At 35.7% G+C, this 24,579-nt stretch overlaps 1 protein-coding gene across 6 annotated transcripts in view; it reads left to right on the forward strand.

Moving 5' to 3' along the window:
- Positions 1–24,579, forward strand: part of Pign (phosphatidylinositol glycan anchor biosynthesis class N) — a 116,295-nt gene that overhangs the window by 87,554 nt on the left and 4,162 nt on the right. For 2 of the 6 annotated variants that reach the window (XM_015482330.2, XM_048806122.1), the window contains exons 25-29: positions 686–741; positions 1,221–1,296; positions 3,329–3,402; positions 5,760–5,802; positions 8,023–8,075. In XM_015482330.2, coding sequence (XP_015337816.1) covers positions 686–741; positions 1,221–1,296; positions 3,329–3,402; positions 5,760–5,802; positions 8,023–8,075 — 302 coding nt within the window. Of the gene's footprint in view, positions 1–685; positions 742–1,220; positions 1,297–3,328; positions 3,403–5,759; positions 5,803–8,022; positions 8,076–11,512; positions 11,680–12,174; positions 12,342–24,579 lie in introns of all 6 variants that reach the window. The other 4 variants (XR_007348788.1, XR_007348789.1, XR_007348790.1 and 1 more) reach the window with 4 other exon arrangements.

Genomic DNA, 24,579 nt, shown 5'->3' on the forward strand with positions numbered 1-24,579 from the left:
TTATTTAGGGTTTCTGTACCAATTTTTACATATATAATAATAAGATAACTAGCATTTATTGAGCTCTTTCATAGGTGAGGCATTATTTTAAGAATGTTACTAGCAGTAAACTCTGGGCACCTATAAGATTAATACCTACTTTTGATTACTGTACTAACATACATCTAACTTTAAGAAATGCCAAGAAGATGCTCAAAATTTTCTGTAGTCTCATTCTCTAATTGAATTATTCTGAAACATGCTTGTTTCTTTCTGAGCCTTTCAAAGAGTCTAGCAGGTGTTTCACATGTTGTGGGCACATAGCAGGCGGTTAAGAACTAAATTGTCTTGCATATGAAGGTGTGTGTTGTATGTACTAGGTCTGCATTTTTCTTTTGAAAAAGTCATTAACAGCTAACTACAGATAAGGTCCAACTTGTTCATGTTCAAGAAGAGGAAACTAATCTTCCCAAAGTGACTAGTGACCAAAATGACTTACCAGGCCTCAGTTCTCAGTATGTTGCTTCTTCAGCTGGTTTTTTCAAAATATATATATGAGGAATATGATTAAACATTCAGTTAAAACAATTATGATCAGTGTACAAGTCAAAAAGTAAATTCCCCTCATGTTGAATGGGCGTGTCTTTTCTAAATGAAATTGGTATGAATTCCAACTTGCTTTGGCATTTCCTTACCTCTTTTTTAGGTTTTCTTTTTAGTGACAGCATTTTTTGGAACTGGAAATATAGCCTCTATTAACAGGTAATTTTAAATGAAAGTATGTGTTTGCGTGTGTGTGTGTGCATGCATATCCAAAAGAATAATACAAATTAGAACTTCCCTGATTTTTGTTCTGTACCTTGTTTTTCATACTCAATGATATCTTTTAGGGATTAGTGTGTATCATCACACACAGACCTATCTTGTTTATTTTCAGTGGCTTTACAATATTCCTCTGTATAATGTATGCTTGTAGGTTTGTTTTTTTTTTTTTTTTTTTTTTTCAGTTGTATAGGGACACAATGCCTTCATTTATTTTTATGTGGTGCTGAGGATCGAACCCAGTGCCTCACACAGGCTAGACAAGCACTCTATCACCGAGCCACAACTCCAGCCCCTGCTTGTGCTTTAATAAGAGTAGGTTATAGAGAATTAATTTAAACATCATTTAAGCAGAATATTATTTTAAAAGTTACAGTATGAATTCTAAATTCCTCTTTTTTTTTTTTATGATTCCCTAGCTTTGATCTTGCCTCTGTCTATTGCTTTCTGACTGTATTTAGTCCTTTCATGATGGGATCCCTGATGATGTGGAAGGTTAGTTTTCTTTTTCATTGTTTGTATTAAGCTGTTGGTTGACTAAGATTATGAATTCATTGTGATTTAAGATTATTAAATTATAAAATTTGACATTAAAATTGTAAAGTCATTGTAATAGAGTTAAGTAGCCATAGAAAGAAGATACCTTTAAGACTTGGCATTGACACCAATACTAAACTGGAGGTAGTACATTCTTCCCTTTACTTCTAAATACAGTTAATTTTCTTGCTCTACTCTGAAAGAGTATTTGATTCCAAAAGAGGATTCCATGCTAGTTTCATAAAGGCCTATCAAAGGTTATTAAAGCCTGTGGAGAAGCTGTGATCAAAACTGCAGTGCTGTTCAGGATTCTAAAGTCCCCTGAACCTCTGGTCCCCACCTTGAGACAGACAGCATGTTACAATCTTTCCTCATAATCCAAGTACCTAGAATTGACTCATTCCCTCAACAAATATGTCATTGAGTGCTTCATTCATGGATGTGGCAGACACAACCTGAGTTCTGGCAGTAGAAAAATGACATATTCTCAGATTTCCATGGGTATAGACTCTCCAGTGGAGTATAATTTATGTTCATCCTTTTCTTCTCCAAGGTCATTTTACTTTTCTTGTTCCCACTAACAAATTTCCTCTACCATAGTCTCTGGCACATTTTATGTAGTTAGTACATATTTACTTAAATAAAGTAATTAATGCCTACCTAAAATTATTACCTTCTCTTCAGATCATATAAGTAGCAATTGTTAAAGGTATATATTCTCTTAAGGAGTTTCATTAATGTACTAATACAAAAGTTAAGTTTAGGAAATGTTGAAAAGATATTCTGGATTTTCTTATGTCTATTCTCTATTGAATTATTTGAGAACATGTTATTGCTTTCTTAATTTTCATTCACATTCTTTAAATCGTGGTTGTTCTTTTCTCTATTAAAAGACCATAAGCCTAATTAAAAATAAGACAGAAACAAAGACAGACAGGGAAGCTGGCAAACTGGTTCACATTAGAATACTGATCTGTAATCTCCAGCATAATTCAGTGAGTTTTAACAGCATATACATAAGATGACTTTTGTTGACTTATCCGTCATCAGTGAGGGCCCCCCTTGTTTTATTCATATGTCCTTCACTTGGAAAATAAACTTATGTAGTCTTTTTTTTTTTTTTAACTAGAGACTGAACCCAGGGGAGCACTTAACCCCTGAGCCACAAACTGAGTCACATCTCCTGCTCCCTCATCTTTTAAAAAAATTTTTTTTGAGACAGGGTCTCATTAAATTGCTTAAAGCCTTGCTTAGTTTCTAAGGCTGGCTTTGAACTTGCGATCCTCTTGCCTCAGCCTCCTGAGCCACTGGGATTACAGTCATGCTCACCATGGTGTGGCGTGTGTGTTTGTGTGTGTGTGTGTGTATGCATACATATATATACATATACATATTTTTTAATTGGTCATTGAAAAGTATTACCTCAAAACATTAAAAGTCTTGGCTCTGTATTATGAATTTTCAAGTAGTATAAATTTTCTTATACCTTTCTCTATATATTTTCAAATGTATTGCAATTAATAAGAATTTTATAACCAGAAATAAATATGTATCTTTTTAAAAACAAAAGGCACTGATAAAGCATGAATCATATTTATAGTGTTACAGTATCAAATAGCCAGATGAGTTTAGAGATCTGTAAATCAAGTTACCAGGTGCTTAATCTATTTTATTTGGGCATTGTATGCTTTTCACAGCTGCTTGGAATGGTTTGAAAATTGATACTAATTATTAAAATGAGTTAAACACGGCAAATTTTATAATAGGTTTTTATTTGGAGTATGTATTGATGTTTGTTATCTTCTATGCTGTGTATATTAATGTAGATTTTTAAATCAATTTTATCACTGTTCTGTGTCCTTGGAATCATGTTTTTACTTCAGTGTTTGCTCCACACTAGTATATGTGAAAGTTATTTGAGAAAGTATTTGTTTAAAAGAGTGTTTCAAATGCTTCAGTTACCAGTGGCATCATTTGTTCTTTTAAACAGATTCTAATTCCTTTTGTTCTTGTCATGTGTGCTTTTGAAGCAGTTCAGTTAACTACACAGTTATCATCAAAAAGGTAAGGTTAATGATTGAGAAGTATTGGATTTTCCCATTTTTAATAAGTGAGAGTAAACATTTGAAGATATTTCATGTATTGCTATTAAGACCCTGCTACATAGATTGTTACTTACAAAAATGAAAAATATTTCACCCTTCTAATCAGAGTTCAATTGTTGCCAGAGGAAATTAATTGATTAGATCCTCTAGCAGACAGATATGCTTTCTAAGCAATAAAATGTTATTAGAATATTATTTAACTAGTGAGGAACTTCCCTAGCAAAGGGTGAAATATTAATGTTAAATATTATAATTAATTACTTGTTTCTTTTACATATAACTGTGCCTACTAAAACAAGGGATATCATTCTAACTTCTTTTGGCTTTTTTCTTAAATATGTATTAGACAAATTTTTTAACATTTCATTTTCCATGGCTTGAAACTAACTTTTCTAAATATCAGTAATTGAGTTTCTAGTCTTGATTTTTACACATTTGAGAAATGGGGTAGAAAGTATTCTTTCTGAGTTTTGATGCATTTCTAGAGCAATCAGTCTTGATCAAGATTCTGGGAGAGAAGCTGTCAAGTCATCTGTTTATTTTTTTTAAACTAGTACAATTGCATTATCAGCATAGGCATTCTCCAAAAAACACTTGATATAAATATAAAGGTTCTTAGTAATTTGTTATTCTTGAATCACAATGGCATACTAAATGTTGAAAGAAACAGGGCTGGGGATGTGGCTCAAGCGGTGACGCGCTCGCCTGGCATTCGTGCGGCCCGGGTTCGATCCTCAGCACCACATACAAACAAAGATGTTGTGCCTGCCGATAACTAAAAAATAAATATTAAAAATTCTCTCTCTCTACCTCTCTCTACCTCTCTCTCTCTTTAAAAAAGAAAAGAAAAGAAAAGAAAGAAACAACTAGCATTAACATAAATATAAATGTTGCTCTTGATGAGCTTAACCTAAAACTAGTTTAGCACACTATTGTGCCATAATTTTTTTAAAAAATGTTTTTCTAATATGTAAGAATAGTAAAAATTTTGTTTGTAGTTTGAAATGTTAGTATACTTTTGCAGGATGTCTATATGAATATCATATTGAAAGCATTTACACTTTTGTCAATATCACATGGAAGTGTTATTCAGATGCAATAAAAAAAAAATGAATGACAAGTACTGCCCTCCATTTCCGTGAATAAACTTTTTACAGAGGGTTTTAATTAAGACTTGATTGAAAACTGGGACACGTGGAATGAAAAGTCAAAGGCTTGTTAGGATGTGTGTGTGTGTATATATTTGTGTGTATGCATGCCTGTGTGTATAGTAATTATATCTTGATATTGATGCAATGAAAAACCGAACACCAAGGGAGAGAGAGAACTGACGCAAAAGGTAGCCAAACTAAGGTTTTATAAAAATACTCTCTTTTACCCATTAAATTCTTACAAGACATTGACATTTCTCCCAGGATTTCACACAGACTTCTAAGATTGAATATCACACATTAAACCTAGCAGTTTCCTTTCTTGTTTCCTTTTTCACACAAGCCTAAGTCCATCTATCCTTTACTGCCATATTCACTTTTTAAATATCAGTGATACCATCACTCCTTCATTTGCACATTTTCCTGGGGTTTTTGTTGCTAAACATTTTCTTATAGCTCTTGAAAGGATAGAGATTAATGTAAGAGTGTAGCTTATACTAATAATAACCTGGTTATTAGTTCCATAATTCCAAGGCTGAGTTCATCAAACCACTGAGATGATTCTAATTATATTCTTCTGATTCCTTAAAATATGTATTGAACAAAGGTAAAGTAGAAAAGCTCTGTTAGGGGGCTGGGGATATAGCTCAGTTGGCAGAGTGCTTGCTGCACAAACACAAGGCCCTGGGTTGAATCCCCAGCATCACCAAAAAAAATAAATAAATAAAAATAAAAAAGAAAAGAAAAGCTTTATTAGCATTATTTTATTTTTCATGACTTGAAATTAACTTTTCTAAATATCAGTTTCTCTTAGTAACTGGATTCATCAACAAAGCTTTGTATATTTTGGGTAGAGGCCCAAAAGAAGGAGTGTGGGGCATGAAAAGTACCGGATGGATGATCTGTTGGGAATGTTTTTGGCTGTAACAAAAATCTAACTGGTGGTAGATGTGTCTCCTGTAAAAGGGAGTCCAGAGGTCAGTCACGCAGAGCTAGGGTGGCGCTATGAGTAACCCTACCTTTCACTCTCCCATTTTTAGGGCATTGCTTTTCCTAAAGGGTTATTTAATTATTTTCATTTGGATCTTAATGTACCTGACTGTGCCTGTTGTATTAACTATAAATTGTGTGTCTCTCTCTCTTTTTTTTTTTTTTTAATTTCCAGCCTTTTTCTCATTGTCCTGGTGATATCAGACATTATGGCTTTGGTAAGGCATTTTTGTATATTTGGTAAAATTGAGAATTTAAGTGCTGAGATAATTTAATCAAGAGACATGTGAATGTATTTCTGCACATGAAATCTTTAGATACTGAGTTCCAAGTGCTGACATAACTGACACAGATAAATTATTTTTTCTAAACTATGTGTGTAGTAAAAGCATTCTTCTTAAGGTGTCAAAAGTCTCATTACTTGATTTATTCAAGCCTGTCATTTTATAGCTATTCTTCCATATTGCTTTGTTTCCGAAATGAACCTTCCACAGGAAGTTAACAGAAATTAGTGTTTGATTTAGGTAATACATCATTCTCCAATTTAAAATGTAGACTTTTTCCCCCCCTTCTTTCAGATTAAAAGAAGAAAGGAAAAAAGGGAAGAATTGTAGGAAGGGAAAAGGAAATAGAGCTTTTCCATTAGGAAGAGTTATCAAGATAATAATTATAATAAATGAGTTCTGAGTGAGGAGCTTCTGTATAGTGTATTAACACAAAGAGGAATCTATTTTATAGCTATAAGTCTGAGGATTCCCCCAAAACCCTTGTAGGTCTGATAATTCACTAGAAGCATCCCTGATCAGGATTATATTCAGTTATGGTTGATAGCAGTGAAATCATAGATTAAAATCATCCAAGGGAGAGGATGCATAGAGCAGAGTCCAGGAAGACAGCAGATGCAAAGCTTTTGTTGTTTTTTTTCCTGTGGAATCAGGATAACATTATTCTTTCAGCATTCAGGCATGACAGTACACGTCACCATTGCCAGACAGGCTTACCTTAGCTTTGATGTCCAGGTCTTTTATCGGAGCTTGATCACATACTACCCAGAAGACTGATCTTTAATTTCTGTCTTTCCAGGGTAAAACTGGTACTATGTGGCCCAAAACTCCCATCATAAATCCTATTGTTAGACTATCTGGTGACCAATGCCCCAAGCAAAATACTTCTGTCAGAATTGACATCCTAAGGCCTAGAAATGACCTTCCAGTAATTTGAGAACAAAAGCCATACCCTTTTGGAGTAAGATCAATGTTTTTCTATATAACATCCCATGTCAGAAGTATCTAGAGACACAGATTTGAGTACCTTCCAAATCAGGTTTCCTTGTCAATAGATTTAGTTGAGAGCATTTTGTGTTCTGTGGAACTATGTGTCCAATGTTTCTGAAATTGATCATACATAGTTTTAGAACAAAAAGCATCTTTCAGAGCTGGGAGTGTAGCTCAGGGGTAGAGTACTTGCCTAGTATACATGAAGCTCTGGGGCCAATACCCAGCATCTCAAAAAACAACAACAACAACAACAACAAAACAGCTTTCAGTTTTGCTCACCAAGTAAGAAATGGGCAAGACATGGTAATAAAAGAGAGCTGAAATTCCCTGATTAGTTCTACATGAAGAGTCAGATTGTGTAATTTAACTTGCAAAGCCATTTGTGATCTGCTTCTGCTTCTCACCCCTCCATGTTTGTTTTCTCTTTACACCAGGTTTTCACTTTGAACCTATAAAACTATCTGAATGTTTGATACCTATGTAGGCTTTTCCCTCTGCTGGAAACATGCTTCCCATCTGTCTTCCCTTCATCCTCTATTTCATTTGACTCCTACTTTTCACTCAGATTTCACCTTTCAGTGAGAAGCCTTACCTTATACCCCTCCTTCTGTGATTCTGTAATTGCTTGTATTTTCTAGTAATTAACTAACTAACTCCCCGCTCCCCGCTCCCTTCCCTCTCCTCCTTTCCCTCTCCCTCTCTCCCTCCCTTCCTTCCTCCCTCCCTCACATGCTGGTACACCTGATAATTTGAATCATTCACTAGATTATGTGTCTCATGAGGGGAAGTTATCTCTAGGAACTAACACAGTGATTTTTAATACACAGTAAGCAGTTTAAGTAAATGGAGTTGATAAATAGATGATATGGCTTCTTTTCATATATATTTTTGATATTTAGTTTGTCTTATATAAGTTGGTTGGTTTTTTATTTCTAGTTATTCAAAAATGTCACTTTTATGTTTATTTGATTGGATGATAATTCTGTTTCTGGCTTTAGACTATTGATCATTTTAGTCCAAGCAAAAGTTTCAGTAAAAGGTGTATTCTTATTGATTCTAGACAGATTCTGAAAGATCAAAAGAAATATGATACATGATTCTAAAACAATTTTATTTTTAGATTTTTTTTTTAATGGAGTCACATTTTGTTTTATTTTACAGCATTTTTTTTTCCTGGTTAAGGACTATGGCAGCTGGCTTGATATTGGAACAAGGTATAGTATATATTCCCATAGTTCTTACCAGTGTAGTAAAAAAGTAAAACTTATATGATATGTTAGTACAGAAGGCACCAATGTGATTTTGCATTAAACATAGAAAATAGCAATTATTTTAAGCCTCTGGAAGCAAGGTACATCTCACTAACTCTTGGCATTAACATATTAGCAAGTGTTTTCTTCAGATGCTGTGGTCAGGGGGAATGTTATGTCTAGAGAGGACTAAAGGGCAATGGAAAGATATAAAAGAAACTGCTTGAATTGGAGGGTTAATAGTGGATCACTACAGTGTCCTGGTAGTGATCTACCTTTGGAAAAAAATATTTTGTGACTTTTAGAATCTTTAATGTGGGAATATTTTAACATGTATACCTGTAAAATTGTTTCTGAAAGTGTAATCTGAACAAAATATCTTTATCCTCTTTATTATGATATGAATGTCAGTCACCAGAATCTGTTAAGTTTTTCTCTTTGAAAAGAACACAAAGTTGACCTTTTTTTTCTTTCTTTCCCCCAAAACATTCTGAGACAGAGTATGAGGTTTTCTTCTTTTTATTATTATTATTTTAGAGTATGTTTTAATAGACTGATTTTATTTGATTTAGTTTATATTTAGTCTCATTTTGTGTTGCTAGGAATTGTGTGTGTTTGCATGAGACACTTCATTAGACATTTTGCCTTTCTGGCCAGCTCACGGCTTATATAGCCTTGACTTGTTTTATACACACACACACACATATATGTATATTCACCTTTCTCAATACACTGTGGATTCCCTCAGATCTGCATCTGATATGAATCTCTGATATGCCATATGTACTTGACACATAGAAGGTACTTATTAGATCACTAACTTTATCTTCTTTTGTCTCATCAACGAAAGCAGAGGGAACATTTTGATATCTTCTTCTTATCCCAAGGTGCCCAGGCAGATAGTAGGCCAGAGCATGGGCTTAGACTGGAGTGCCTGGGTTTGAGTCCCTCTTTGGCCACTTTTTATCTGTGAGGCCACTGTTAAGTGACTTAATCTTTCAAAGCTCGCATTTCTGGCATAGTCATTTTGAAGGAATGAATTCATGTTAAAGCATTTTCCTGGCATCTAATAAATTTCAATAGATGTCCACTATTATTACTGTTATTCTGTGTTTGTTTTTAATACTGTACAGTATTTTGGTATTTAATGTACCTCTCCTTACTCCCTCCACAATTTAATTTATTTATTTTCATTTTCAACATAGGTCAGAATTTTATTTGTTTGACAAATATTATGATAAAATATAGCATTTTTGTGTGAAACTCTTTATCTTCTTTTTAATTTTTTATCTTTAATGGTGGAAAATGTACACCATTTACCATCATAATCATATTTTAAACCATCTCCTGATCTCTTTCCATCTCACAAAACTGAACTTTTGAACCCACTAAGCAGCAGCTCCCCATTCTTCCTCTCCCTAGCCCTTAGCAGCCACTATCCTACTTTCTATTTCTAGGAATTTGACTACTCAAGAGCCTCTATTGTCTATTTGTCTTTTTGTGACTGGATTATTTTACTTAGTGTAATATCCTTAAGGTTCTTCCATGTTGTAATATGTATCAGAATTTCATTCCTTTAAAGCTGATTAATATTTCATTATATGTATATATAGCATTTTGATTATCCATTTATCTGTCAGTGGACATACAAACCATCTTGGTTATTGTAAAGAATGGTGCTATGAATATAGAAGTAAGACTTTTATATGGGAGAAATCTGTATTGGTTTGATGTTAAAGAGGTACCAAGGAATGAAGTGGATTTGATTTTCACATTAAAATGTGCATCACTAATTTATATTACACTAATTAAGAATGTTAGACTTTTCTCTGATTGGCTTGAGGCTTATCTTTACCTGGCATATTTTTTCTTCACAGTACAAAACCTAATTTTTACCATCAATAATAACATGTATAAAATACAAAGCACCTTTTGATATCCATGATTTCAATTCAATTCTGCAAATATTTATTGAGTGCTAACTGTGTGTTAAGTATCAACTGTATGTCAGAGGAATTGCGAATAAAAACACAGTCCTGGGCCTCAGGGAGCTGATAACTAGAGAAAGAAACATCCCTAATCAGGCAATCTGGGACCATGGGAGAAGTTCTAGACCAGTCTGTTATATCCTGTGGGGGCATACGGAGTGCCTTTCTCAGACTTGCAGGGTAACAAAAGGCTTCTTAGGTGAGGGGCTGTCTGAACATGGCAAGTACAAGGTTTCAAAGAGTATATTGAGTCACAGAACTGAGGGAAAAAATGTAAAGTAAGAGAAGATGAAGAGCAGAGAACAGAAGTGTGGAATTGAAACTGAAAGAAGCCACACAGCAGGAGAAACCCAGGAGGGAGTAGTATTGTGGAGATCAAAAAGTATTTCAGAGGCTGGGATTGTGGCTCAGTGGTAGAGCACTCGCTTAGCATGTGCAAGGCCCTGGGTTCGATCCTCAGCACCACATAAAAAGAAATAAGTAAAATAAAGATTTTTTTTTTAAGTATTTCAGGAAGGAGGGAAGTCATAAGTGTTACAGAGAGATTAAGGAAAGACATGAAAGTGAGCATTAGAGTAAGCATCAATGGTCATTGATGAGCTTGGCTAGAACAGGTTTACTGGTATGATCTGGTATTAGATTGCTACACTGAGTTAGACCACCAATTTCTGGATGAGTGCTGCAGACCAAAAGATTATTGTTTTTTCTTCTCTGCCAAGACCCCAGTTTAAAAAAAAAAAAAACTAGGAAAAGTGAAGAGGACAAGAGAAGGAATATCCACAAATGTGAGTTAAACAAATTCCAGAAGAAGGATAATCAGAGAAGGAACACCCCAGAATCTATAGGCAGGAAATGTCTTAGAAGGCTCCAGACTCTATAATGTAGAAGTAAGGGTGATAAAAGGGAACCAGAGGGGATTAATTGAATGCTTGTCTACCAAATACCAAATAATGGTATTAACAAGCTCTCCATAGTCTCTCCTCTACCTCCACTCCTGGGCAAAAAGTGTTACAGGCGTTTTACCATCAGGAAAAAACCAGAGGATGCCTCTAAAGAGACTGAAAAAAGTCTGGGGAGAATTTCACTGCTTTGTTATATGTGCTGCCTACTCAAAATAAATCTCTTCCCCATTCTGGCATTCATAGCTTCCTCCCCTCTATAACCCAGAGAGCAAAGCACCCCTACTGCTTAGCCTAAAACATGACATAGAAATTTCTATCACATACATAGAACTTACTGGTAGCCATTCTATTTCTGGATGACACCTAGAGGGAAGAGACTTTCTTAAAAAGTTAAATACACACCATGTTGTGACCTAGTCATTTCATGCCTATGTATTTATCCAAAAGAAGGAAAAACATGTACACAGAAAAACTTGTACAGGATTTTTTATTGTGTCTTTATTCATAATAGCCCAAATCCAGAAACAACCCAAATGTTCATCACCACATAACTATGGCTAAACAAATTGTGCTACATCCATGTACTGGAATACTACTTATTGATAAAAACAAATTGATGACTGATGCACTCAACTACATGGATTAATCTCAGAAACTATATTGAGTGAAAGAAGCCAGGTATGTAAGAGTATATAATGTATTACTACATTTGTATAAAATTATAGCTGGGCATGGTGGCATGCACCTATTAAATCCCAGTGGCTCAGGAGGCTAAGGCAGGAGGATCATGAGTTCATAAAAAGCCAGTCTCAGCAGCTTAGCAAGGCACTTAGCAACTCAATGAAACCCTGTCTATAATAAAATATTAAAAAATGGGTAGGGGTGGGTTTACTGGGTAGTCCTAACAGGAAGAACAGGACTAGCGGGCCATTGATCAAGCTTCCAAAATGATGCCCACACCAATTATCCTGTTGAAAGAGGGAACTGATAGCTCCCAAGGTATCCCTTAGCTTGTAAGCAATAACAGTGGCTGCCAGATGATGGCCAAGGTTGTAAGAATCACCCTGGGTCCTCATAGCATGGACAAACTTATTGTAGACAGCTGAGGCAAAGCAACAGTTTCTAATGATGGGGCCACTATTCTGAAACTGCTTGATGTTGTCCTTTCTGCAGCAAAGCCTTTAGTGGACATTGCCAAGTCCCAAGATGCTGAGGTTGTTGATGGTACCACTTCAGTGACCTTGCTGGCTTCAGAGTTTCTGAAGCAAGTGAAATCATACATAGAAGAGGGTTTTCACCCCCAGATCATCATCCAAGCCTTCTACATGGCTACCCAGTTGGTACGGGGGTTCACCTGGCTTTGCCTGGGCATCTTCACATTCCTCTTAGTATAATAATTTAACTGGAGCAAGGAGTGAATACAAGAACAGGATTATTTGGGCATTTCCTTACTTCTTTCTGGGAACTTAACTTCTGTTTAGTAGCTTTTTGATGAAATAAATTTGACCTCAGATTGAAGTCAGCCTGGTAGATTATGATACAGACACAGGTTCTTAGTAAGTGACAGCTTTTTTTGTTTGTTTGTTTTGTTTTGTTTTTTTGGTGTTACCATGATAGGTGAGCACTCTATTGAGTAAGCTACATTCCCAACCTTATTTCTATCAAGTACTTCTAGCTCATCTTAAAACCTAGCTATCTTTCACCTCTAACCTTGATTTTGTGACTAAGGACAAATCACTTAATCTTGCTAGACTTTACTTTTCTTCCTTTACTGATGACAGCAAAAGGAGAAAATTTGGTGATAACATTAAAATGAGATTATATATGAGGAGTGCTTTAGGAAAGATAAAGTACATATATACACACACACACACACACGTATATATACACTCACATATATTTGTATACACATTGTATTTGGGGGGTTATGAGGGATTGAATTCAGGGATGCTTAACCACTGAGCCACATCCCTAGCCCTTCTTTTATTTTTTATTATGAGACAGGATTTCACTAAGTTGCTTAAGGCTATACATTGTAAAAATTTTTTATGTATTTATTTTTTTGTTGAGGTTGGACATAATATCTTTATTTTATTTATTTATTTTTATGTAGTGCTGAGGATTGAACCCAGGGTCTTGCACGTGCAAGGCGAGTGCTCTACCGCTGAGCCACATCCCCAGCCCTACACATTGCAATTTTTATATAACTAATAAAGTGCTAGAAGTCGGAGGTGTATTTAGTAAGACAGAAAAAAAGGGGCGATGTGGCTCAGTGGTTAAACACCCCTGGGTTCAATCCCCAGTACCCCTCCAAAAAAAAAAAAATTCTAGAATAGTCCAGGTGTGGTGGCACATACCTATAATCCCAGTGGCTCAAGAGGCTAAGGCAGGAGGACCCTGAGTTCAAATTTAGCCTTAACAACCTAGACCCTAAAAGCAACTCAGCAAGACCCTGTTTCTATAAATAAAATAGAAAAAAGAGGTGGGGGTGTGGCTCAGTTGTTAAACACTCTGGGTTTAATCCACCCCACCAAAAAAAAAAAAGTCTAGAATAAACAAAACTAATCTGTAGTCACCGAAAACTGAATGGTAGTTTCTGGGGCTGGGGCAAGGGTAGACTTGACTACAAAAGGGCATATGGAGGCTGGGGTTGTGGTTTGGCGGTAGAGTGCTTACCTAGCATGTGTGAGGCACTGAGTTCAATCCTCAGCACCACCTAAAAAATAAATAAAAAAAAGGTATTGTGTCCATCTACAACTAAATTTTTTTAAAGGGGAGGCTCATTGGGAGATTTTATGGGACTAAAAATGTTCTATGTCTTGACAGTGATGATGGTTACATGGGTATGCCATTTGTCAGTACTCAGCTAACTGGATGCTTCAAATAATTCCATTTTCTCTTATGTAAATTATACCTCAAATTGATGTATAAAGAAAAGTAGAAGAACTAAGATAAGTATCTAAAATTGAAATGAGTAGGAGGGCATGAATCCTCCTCTTTCCTAGTAAATAATGCTTTAAATTGATGCTCAATAAACAGCAACATAAAGATACTAATTCATGTTAGGGAGAAAACTAGCAGATGTTCCAAAAAAGAAATAGAGTGGATGCTCTGAGAAGTGGGTGAGAAGGAAGGAGAGATTGTTACTTTTCGTTATAAATCTTTCTCCATTATATTGCTTTTTTGGTACTGCATGTACAACTCCACTAAAAATTAAAGGGAAAAGTCACAAATGGAATTGGAAGTCAGGAAGTAGAATTTTAAGTTTAGGTCATTCTTTTCAAGCTTAATTTGAAAGGGAAAGAAATATAGGGCAATGTTCACATGAGTGTACCTTCCCACCTTTCTATGAGGGAGATGTAATTTTCATTTCTTATTACTAATGAGCATGAAGAAAATTATAGGTGGAAGGAGTGAATGTCACCAGTTTCATTGATCTTAATTGGAGGTAATATGTGGGACCCAAGTGGAGGGAGATTGTTCACAGATTAGACAGAGAACTGCCCTCAAGATAAGAGTAAAGTTGTGCTTGCAGAATCCATATACCCAACAGTTGGGTGTTCGAGATATGAGTCCTGAAAAGGCATGACAATGGAAGTTCAGAGACAAGAGAATCAATTTATATTAGGCAAAAGACAAAGACAGAAGCTCAACTTGAGTAGGGGTCCAGAATGTCAGTCAAAGGATGGCCATCAGTCACACCTCTGCCGAAAATGTTTTGTGTTATACCATTTATAATATGTTCCAACACATTATTTCATGTCATCCTCATCACAAGACAGTGAGATAGATATTATCTTTCACATTAGATATATTTACTCTCTCCACTTGACAGGTGAGGACATTGGCCCTATGGAGATTTTGACTTGCTCATGTCACAGGTCTTGAAAATTCAGTTCAGCTGGATTTTTCTTTTTTCTTCTTCTTTCTTTATTTTTATTTATTTATTTTTTTTATCTTGAGACGGGTTCTCACCAAGTTTCAAGGCTGGCCTTGAACTTGAGATCCTTCTGCCTCAGCCTTCCAAGTGGCTGGGATTATAGGTGTATGCCACTATACCCGGTTGTTCAACTGATGTTAAAGGTAGAACTTCTGTAACTGAGGTTCTAGTGTTCCAACTGCCCTTCATTGCTTCTACATACAGAGAATTTCCCAAAGACTATATATTGTAATCTAATTAATTCTTTTTTAAAAAGTGGCTTTGTATCTAATCTTATATTTGTTATTGTTGCAAAGGAATTATTCACTGGAAAGTTTTGAATAATGTAAATTTAGAAGTAAAGGAGAAAGAAATATTGTTTAGGAGGAAGTGAGCCAAGAATGAGGTTATCTTAGGTGAGAAAAGTTGACCAGAGACCTTTGTTAAAAGTACAGAGTATAAGTCCTGTCTTCAAAGAGAAAATATTGAAAGGCAGGGGGTAAGATAGAAAACAGGTTTCTGATAGAGCACGGCTTTCACAGGTCACACAGCTGTAACAGACAGGCCCTGCCCATTCTGGCGCACACTGCCAAACTGCACAATAAACAGAGTGGTTTCTTATATACATCAGGAGATGCAAACAAGTAGTGAATCTCACATCCGTGCTTGAGAGGAAAGCCTTGTGACATAAAAAAGACTGATAGCAGAGTTAAAAGTTAAAGGAAGCTGGCAGGAGTAGTATGCTGCTAAAACCTTAATACTTTGTGTACAACCCAGCAGGACTTCTGGTAGGGCTGTTCAAGAAAGTGGTGCTAGAATGAGATACCCATTCTCCCAGCTTCAGCCTTCCCTTTGCTTACCTTGATTACTTTTATGCCCAGAATTCAAGTACAGAAGATTGCTTTCCATGAACTCATGACCTTTCCCCTCTTGCTTATTTAGGTTTTCTTGATTTAGTTCAACAACTATTTCTAATTCTGTTTACTTGATCCTCATTTGTTCATCCCGGGTTCCATATGTTTTCTTATTTCCTTTCTGTCCCACTAGGTTTCACCCCAAAATTAATTGGGAGAGTATTTTCCACAACAACAGAACAACTTATCTTCTATTTTTCTCCCTCACTAATAATATACACCTTCATTTAAAAGAAAAAGAGATGGAAATAGATGAAAAGAGAGGGGAGGGGGAGGGAGGGAAAAAAAGAAAACCTCTTTTAGCCTTTTATTTTCCCTTCTTGCATCAGTATCAGGCCCCTATCCATTCTGAAAGTTCTATATTCCTCTTTGTTCAGGAGTTATCCCCCTCACAGTTTTTCACATTGCTTATTCAAAGACAGTCACCATTTTTCTCTTGAAACTTATGGGTTATTTTTCTTTAGAAATGTCATGTTAAGCTGTTTTAAGTAATTTAGTGCAGTCATGTTTATGTTTTCTTCCCTGGGATCCCCAGAAGTTTCCAGAAACTATTTGGGGGTTGAATTGTTTAGCCACAGAAAAACTTCTACTCAAACCTGGAGGAAGCCAAGTTGAGTTAAGCAGTGATTATGAAAATTAATTATTGGGAAAAGATATTAAATTGATGATAATAATAATTATGATTAGCCAGGTGTGGTGGTGCATTCCTGCAATCCCAGCTACACAGGAAGATCACAGGTTGAGGTCAGCCATGGCAACTTAACAAGATCCTGTGTCAAAACAAACAAAAAGTAGAAAAGGCAGGGTATGTAGTTAAGTGGTAGAGTGTCACTGGGCTCAATCACCAGTACAGGGGGAAAAATTTCATTTATTGGGACTTGGAGATGTGGCTCAATGGTAGAGCACTTGCCTAGCATGTGGGAAAATATAATTATCTTTATGTTCTACAGATGAGAAACTGGTTCTGAAAGACTGATTGAAGTAGCATACCTAGGTGTTCTTTCTTTTTTGCATCATCTATGCATTTAATATATAAATTATTTCTTCAGAAAAACACATATTAAACACTTGCCATGCATAAAATATTCTCAGGCATTATTATGTTCCCAAAGATGAATGGAATTGCCTGCCTTGAGACTTTATATCTAGCATTAGAGAGATATAACTGCTTCATTGGGATATTGCATAGGGGATTCAAGCACTGAATGAAAACTTCTGATGAATAACATATAAGGGACATTCTAACCCTAGAAGTATAGGATTCTAACACATCGCCCTGTTTTCTGGGAGATTATGGCCAAATATAGGCCATATGAAAGACATATAATACCTATAATATAAGAAAGTATGGGTAGGGGCCACTCCAGTTCAGCCTCCAGTGACTGAGGGAACACTGTGTGGGGTCTGGCACTTGAACTGGTATCTGAACAAAAGGTAGAATTTCAATGAAGAGAATTAGAGATTTGGAAAGAGTTCTTCAGGCCCACAGAAGGATATGAGCAAAGCTATAGAGATTAAAAAAAAAAAAACTAATACATATGTATATGATATGTGAAAAATAATTTGGATTTCAAAGAACATAGGTTTAAATAAAGAAATTTCTAGAAAATAGCTTTTGGGAGGCTTAACGTGGTGAAAGTTTTATACAAAATTATATCATACATTCATTGGCATATGAGTTGGGAGCCATATTTAGATTTATTTGAGCTCTGCCATTTTAGGTGTTAACTTTCGTAAATGAATGATTGCCTATGAGTTAGGAGTCTTGGTTACCTTATTATACAAGGGAGTGAGGAATGTGTGCCTTGAAATGGAGGTAATAACTGGGCTAGCAGCACTGTCGGGGTCATTACCATGCATCCTTATGTATTTCTAGTGTCATACTTTGGCCACCAGTCTTCAGTTTTTTAGTTTGGGTTTTGATTTTGGTTTCCCTGAAGTCCTTATGTGGCTCATGCACATTTTTTCCCAAAGTCAGAATACTCAAACTGCAGTGATTTCAGAAGGCCCTTCACCATGTCATAGTATTTTGCCCTCTTAAAAAAGAAAAACAATAGCTGTGTTAAATTTCAAGTTTATGTGAGCAAGAAAAAGGTTCTAGAACTGAACTGCATTCTGGACTGCAGTTAGTTCAGAATGCTGAGCCCCATTGCCTGTGCAGATTATATTTATAGCTGGAGAAAATGAAGTGACATACAGGAACAACCTAATTGGCTACAGTCAGTATTTGCCTTATATGGGCATGGTGTGATGAAGCTTTTTATTTGCTTTATATGACATAGTTTGGTTAGTTGGCAGCCTATTCCTGGCTGAAGCTCAACTGCTGTGATTGTCTGACACTCAGCTGTAATACTCTGAGATTAGTTTGTAATTTGTTTACATATCAAGTAAGGTTGCAGTTCACTACATGTGGAGGCAGTTTGGGGACAAATTTATCATCCTGCTACAGAAACAGACTTAGGTGAAACTTGTTAAATTTAACAGCACCAAACCCAAATTGCCAATTTTTATCCTCTTTTTCCATTGAAGTTCTTTTCTTTCCTTAAAAAAAAAAAAAAAAAAAAAGATGTGGCAGAATATATATAACATAAAATTTACTTTCTTAATCATTTTTGAATTAGAGTTCAGTAATATATTCATATTGTTGTTTTAGTCAGCTTTTTTGCTGCTGTGACTAAAGGATCTGACCAGAACAACTCTAAGGAGGAAAAGTTTATTTTAGGGCTCACAGTTTCAGAGGCCTTAGTCCAGAGAAGGCTGGCTCCATTTCTTGGGGCTCAAGATGAGACTGAACATCATGGCAGAGGGTGTGGCAGAGGAAAGCAGCTCACATCATGGTGATCAAGAAGCAGAGAGACTGACTCCACTTTCCAGGTACAAATATGTACACCAATTCCCACCTCCTTCAGCCACACCCTGCCACTTTAGTTAATCCTGTCAGGGATCAACTCACTGATTAGGCTAGGGCTGTAATCCAGTCATTTCTCCTCCAAACCTTGTTGCGTTATCTCACATGTGAGCTTCTCGGGGACACCACATCTAAACCATAACAGTTGTACAACAGATTTCCATTTCTGTTTCATCTTGCATAACTGAAACTATATGCTCATTAAACAACTCCTCATTTTTCTCTTCCCAGCAGCTGGCAACCACCATTCTACTTTCTGCTTCTGTGAATTTGACTACTGTAACTCCTCCTATTGAGCATCTTTTCATATGCCTGTTGGACATCTGTATATCTTCTTTAGGGAAATGTCTACACAAGTCACTTTCTCATTTTCAATTTGGGTTAGTTGTTTTTTGTTGTTAAGTTGTAGGAATTTTTTATATATTCTGGATATTAACTCCTTATCAGATATATTATTTGCAAATGTTTCCTTCCATTCTGTAGTTGACTTTTTACTCATTTATTGTATTCTTTGATTCACAAGTTTTTCATTTTGATGTACAATTTATTAATTTTGCTTTTGTTACGTGTGTTTGCTTGATACATTTTTAAAAGAGCTGTTGCAAAACTTGCATTTAACATCTAGCATGACATTCTTCCTGGCATGTGTGTGACACTTCCACCCTATTCCTTGCATTCTTTTATGTAGTCATCATGGAAATAAAACATTCATCAGAGCATAAAATATAGCAAAAAGAGAAAATACAAGGCATAAAATAGTGAGCACCATCCAAACCAAGTGAAACAGAATGGCATATTAGCACATGTAGACTGAAAATGTTTTGATGACTCTCCTCTCTGCACTACTAGTCATAAACATGGATGTTAACTCCATGTTTTAGTATTCTAAGTAAATTATGTATACACATTAAAATATTCCATAGTTAACTAATGGCATACAGAGCACAATATGCTATCAAAGTATCTTATATGTGTATGTTCTTTTTTTTTTTTTAAATAACGGTAACTGCACTATACATATGGTGATCATATTCCCTGGTTTACCTAGGATGGCCTTGTCTATACAATATTAAAGGCCCAAAGTGGATGGGAAGAGGATAAAGGGCAAGCCTGTTAATGGTATAGCCTAGTTTATCTTATTCTCAGTGCTTCATCCTTAGTGCTTTATCCTCAGGGATCTAACTCCCAGATCTAACTTCCAGATTAAAAAGTAAAACACCATATAATAGGGTTCACATGTCAAAATCTCATTATCATATCATATCATAGGTGCTTGTTCTCAAAAACTTCTTGAAGGCAGATACAGTAAAGAACCACAGATCACAGTTCTGTTCATCAGGGTAAGGGCTTTGGACTAAACTATATAAATTATTCTATTGAAATATCTCCCAGTTCTATTTTTCTTCTTATTGTATCATCCAAAAAATGCCCAATTTAAGAGAATGTGATTGAAGGGACAAAATGAAATCCGAGTTAGGGAAATTAGGCTTTCTAAGTGGCATTGTCCCTGAAAAATGCTACAATGTGAGGGTTTTGTTTGGTTTTGGTTTTGTTTCCCCCTATTCTTGTTGGTGGTGGATCTTTATTTTTATTTGGTGCTAAGAATCAAACCCAGTGCCTCACACATGCTAAGCAAGTGCTGTACCACTGAGCCACAACCCCAGCCCTCCCCCCTGCTCTTGTTGGCAAGTTAGAATCCTAAAATCTTTCCTTTTTACCCTGTACACCATTAATAGCATATAGTGCCTCAGTGAACCACGTGGTGTTGGTCTAATGGCAGGAGCGGTTCATGCATTTTCATAAACATCTAATTTATTGCCAGGAAAAGGCTTGGGTAGTGGGGGAAGATATACTTCCAGATTAAAAAGTAAAACACCAGTTAATAGGGTTCACATGTCAGAATTTCATTATCATACTTTTTCTGCTTTTTATTTGTGAGACTGTTGCTTTTAAGATTTGGGGTTTCTAATTATTCCTAAGTGAAAGTATATTTGAAAAGCAGAGATTTTTCTTGTCTTGCTCCCGTTATTATTAAACTTACTGGTGGTGTTCCCTTAGTGGGAACCAAGGTTATTTGAGATGTGTTCCTGCAGTGGTTTCCCTTCGTGACATTTTATTTTCAAGCTCCTTTTTGTTAGTAATATAGTTAATAACTGCAGCCATTTCATGCCAGTTATTCATAGGAATAGAATGTTGTCCTTTTATCCTCAGTATTGTATTGTGTTATGAATACTGAAGTGGTGAGAATCTATCCCAGAATTTTAGAGAGGAGTTGGAGCCCTGTGAATGCAGCCTGGCATGTGTCTGGAATGTTTATAGAGTTGTTGAAATGACTGCAGTAGATTTCCAATGCTTTTGAGAGATTCTTCAGCTTTTAATTTTTGGTTAATCAATAAGTAGTACTTTCTTTAACAATAAAGACACCTTACCAGGACATGAGACAATGTATCCATTTATAGGTATAGTACTCTCTGTTTACAGTGCATCTTCAGAGCAGATTTTTTCCAAAATTTAATTGGGACTCTGAAGAGAATACACTGCAGTCCATATATTCAGCTGAAGCCCCAGGTTAAGTGCAGCCTTCCTCTGGAGAACCTGTGGCATCCAGGTATTCATTTAACAACCATGTGAAAAATATCCTGCCCAGGCCATAAAGTTGTGTTCAGCTGACAGAGCTAATTTAGTATTTTCTTCTTTTGAGCTTTACACTTTATCTTCATTTATTGCAGGTCATAAACTTTACAGAGTATTGCCTTTTATATGGCATACTGAAAGTGCATTTTTAAAACTAGAGAAAAAAATCCTGTGAGGTAATATTCACAACTATAAAAATCTACATTTAAATTTACGCTCTAAATGTGTTTGTAGTGAGGTGAATAGAGTCAGGATCATCAGTTTGATTGAGCTGCAGTTTGATTTGATAGCAGTGTTCATTTGGTCTTTAATTGTTTCCTACATGCTCTATTGTTATATCTTATTAAAATACAAATGACAGCTAAAGTATTTATCATTTCTCTTTAGATATAATGAAAATTCATGATTCTGTTTGATTATTCTTGAATGTCCTAAATATAATTAATAAGTGAACAATGAAGTGTCTTTGTTCTTTGAATAAATATCAAGCTATATTCAAATCAGTGGTTCTCAACCTTTTTTTGCTGCAGTACATCTGACAGATATGACCTGCTTCTATAACCCATCACCCTGACTGAGAAGAATATAGTCAAGCTTATATCACTTATTGTGTGGGCTGAAAAGACCTGCCTGGCAGTTCTATATGCCCCTCCACTGGTACACTGTCCTTCTCTTCCATCACATATTACACCTTGAGAACTGCTGACTTAAATGATGTTTGTGTAGTTGGGGGAGAGTGGAAACAGCTGAATTCATTTCAAGTTGAGACTTCATGTTCCTTTAACTCTGCTAATGCTTAGATGACACTAAGACTTGACTGATGCAAAATATCACGAGCTGGATGCCTTACGGCTCAATGACATGATGCTGATGAGCTTTACAGCTGTCTTCTGCCAATGATGTTAGTTTAAATGAGCCAAGAGTCAGTAATTTCAGGCCATTGTAAGAAGATAAGTGATCTGTGGTATGAATGCCTTCCATAGATAGACTTTCATTAAATTTGAGAATGGGTCACTTACTGGTTTTAAAAAACATTTTTGTTAAAAGAGATAAAGTCAGCCATAACATTTTGACCTTAAAATAGTAACAAAATTTAACAGAACAAAAATCTGCTGGCATGTAGCTTTTTCTTTCTATCTCTTAGAAATTTTATTGTGATATAATTTATATACCATCAATTCATCCAGTTTAAAGTTTTGACTTACTCAAATGATTTTAAAATCATTTCAGTAATTTTTAGCAGTTTATTAGAGTTATACAACCATCACTGTAATCTAGTCTTTCAACATTTTCATCACCCAAAACATTCCCTTGAACCTGTTTACAATCTATCCCCTTTCCTATACCCAGCCCTAGACAACCACTAATCAGCCTTGTATCTCCCCCTCCCTCCCTCTCTCCTTCTCTCTTTTTCCTTCATAGTGCTGGGAATTAAACCCAGGGCCTCCTGTATGTGAGGCCCATGCTTTACCACTGAAACATATATATACCCATCCATGCTGTTCTATTTTCTGCCCTCAGGGATTTGACAATTCATATAAGCACCTGATTTTTTTCACTTTGTGTAATGATTGGGGGTGAGGGACATTCATCTGTATTGTAGCTTACTTATATCAATACTTTGTTCCTTTCCTTTGCTAAATAGTGATCCATTGTGCTGATATTTTGTTTATCCATTCCATAATGTAGTCTTTTACATTATATTCCTTGTACTTTTCTTCATTTACCCAGCTCCCAGCCTTCTTGCCTGGTTTCCAAAATCAAATGGAGCTTTCCTGGATTTGATTTTTTAGGCTCTCTGATGAGCACTTTGTACTCCCTTAACTTAGTCATCTCACCACTTGAATATAGACTTAGGTCCCCAGCCTGGGAAATAAACATTTTTATAGCACGAAATTGTAACTTTTTAGGCAGTTTATTGAGTTGAAGATTTTGACCTCAGGAACTGGTCAACAAATTTTAAATGTCCTGTTAGGTCTGAGAGATACAATAGAGTTGAAGATTTCTGTGGTAATTATGAAGTCAACCTTAGAGTTCTGTGCCACTGATGAGAAAAAAAAAAATCCTAGTCTTGCTTACAAATTTAAAGCGAGTCCAGTCAGAGCAGTTTTGAGTTTTCACAGTTATTCCTTTAATCTTATTGTCTTATAGTGTGACAAGGCTTTCTGTTCTCATCCATTGTTCTAAGTAATGATTCTAATACCAGCAATATACTTCACTTCATGTTTTTTTTAAATATTTATTTTTCAATTGTAGTTGGACACAATACCTTTATTTTATTTATTTTTATGTGGTGCTGAGGATCAAACCCAGGGCCTTGCACGTGCTAGGCGAGCACTCTACCGCTGATCCATAACCCCAGCCCTCACTTCATGTTTTAATATCTCATAAGACTCATTTTACTAGAGATTCTTTTGTTTCTTTAAATTTTTTTAAACATTTAATTTTGATTATGACTACTCTTTTAGGGAAGTCTGATTTATTAAATCTGCTGAGGTAATATAAAACAAAAGAATATTTTATTATTTATTTTAATTACAAATTATCCTCTTCATATAATAGACATCAATTGAATGTCCAAAGGGCCTTAGAGATGCAATGGGGGAAAAAGATAAAAGTTGATGGCTCCTAGTTCCATAGGGCTTATACTTTCTTTCTTTTTTTAATCTTTATTTATTTATTTTTTTATGTGGTGCTGAGGATCGAACTCAGTGCCTCATGGGTGCGAGGCAGGCACTCCACCACTGAGCCACAGCCCCAACCCCAAGGGCTTATACTTTCTGCAAGCTGATACATATGAGACAAAAAGAAAACCCACATTGGTGGATTCCATGGGTTCTAGGAGCCCTAGCCAGTCTGCCACCTTCTTTCTGCCATTTGGAGTCTTCTTGTGTTAGTTTTATATAATGTCCAAAATGTTTAGTTGTACTTAGCAGGAGGAGTAGGGGATAGCACACCTACTTCATCTCATTTTCCCAGCATCCATGTGCCTTGATGAACTTAAGTTACCTTGCTTGGGAAAACTTTTAAAGTAAGATCCATTTACCAATATATCAAATTCTGTGTAATGAAATGTCAGTATGGCTCACTTAATTTTAACGATCTTGTTTATTTTGGCATGAGGTTTTCCAAAGTATTATGTTAAAATAAATTTCTATATAATTTTATTCCCAGCACATCTAGATAATAATAGTCTTATAGTT

The sequence above is a fragment of the Marmota marmota genome, unplaced genomic scaffold (assembly GCF_001458135.2).
Source record: "Marmota marmota marmota unplaced genomic scaffold, marMar, whole genome shotgun sequence".
In the NCBI taxonomy this organism is placed as follows: Eukaryota; Metazoa; Chordata; class Mammalia; order Rodentia; family Sciuridae; genus Marmota; species Marmota marmota.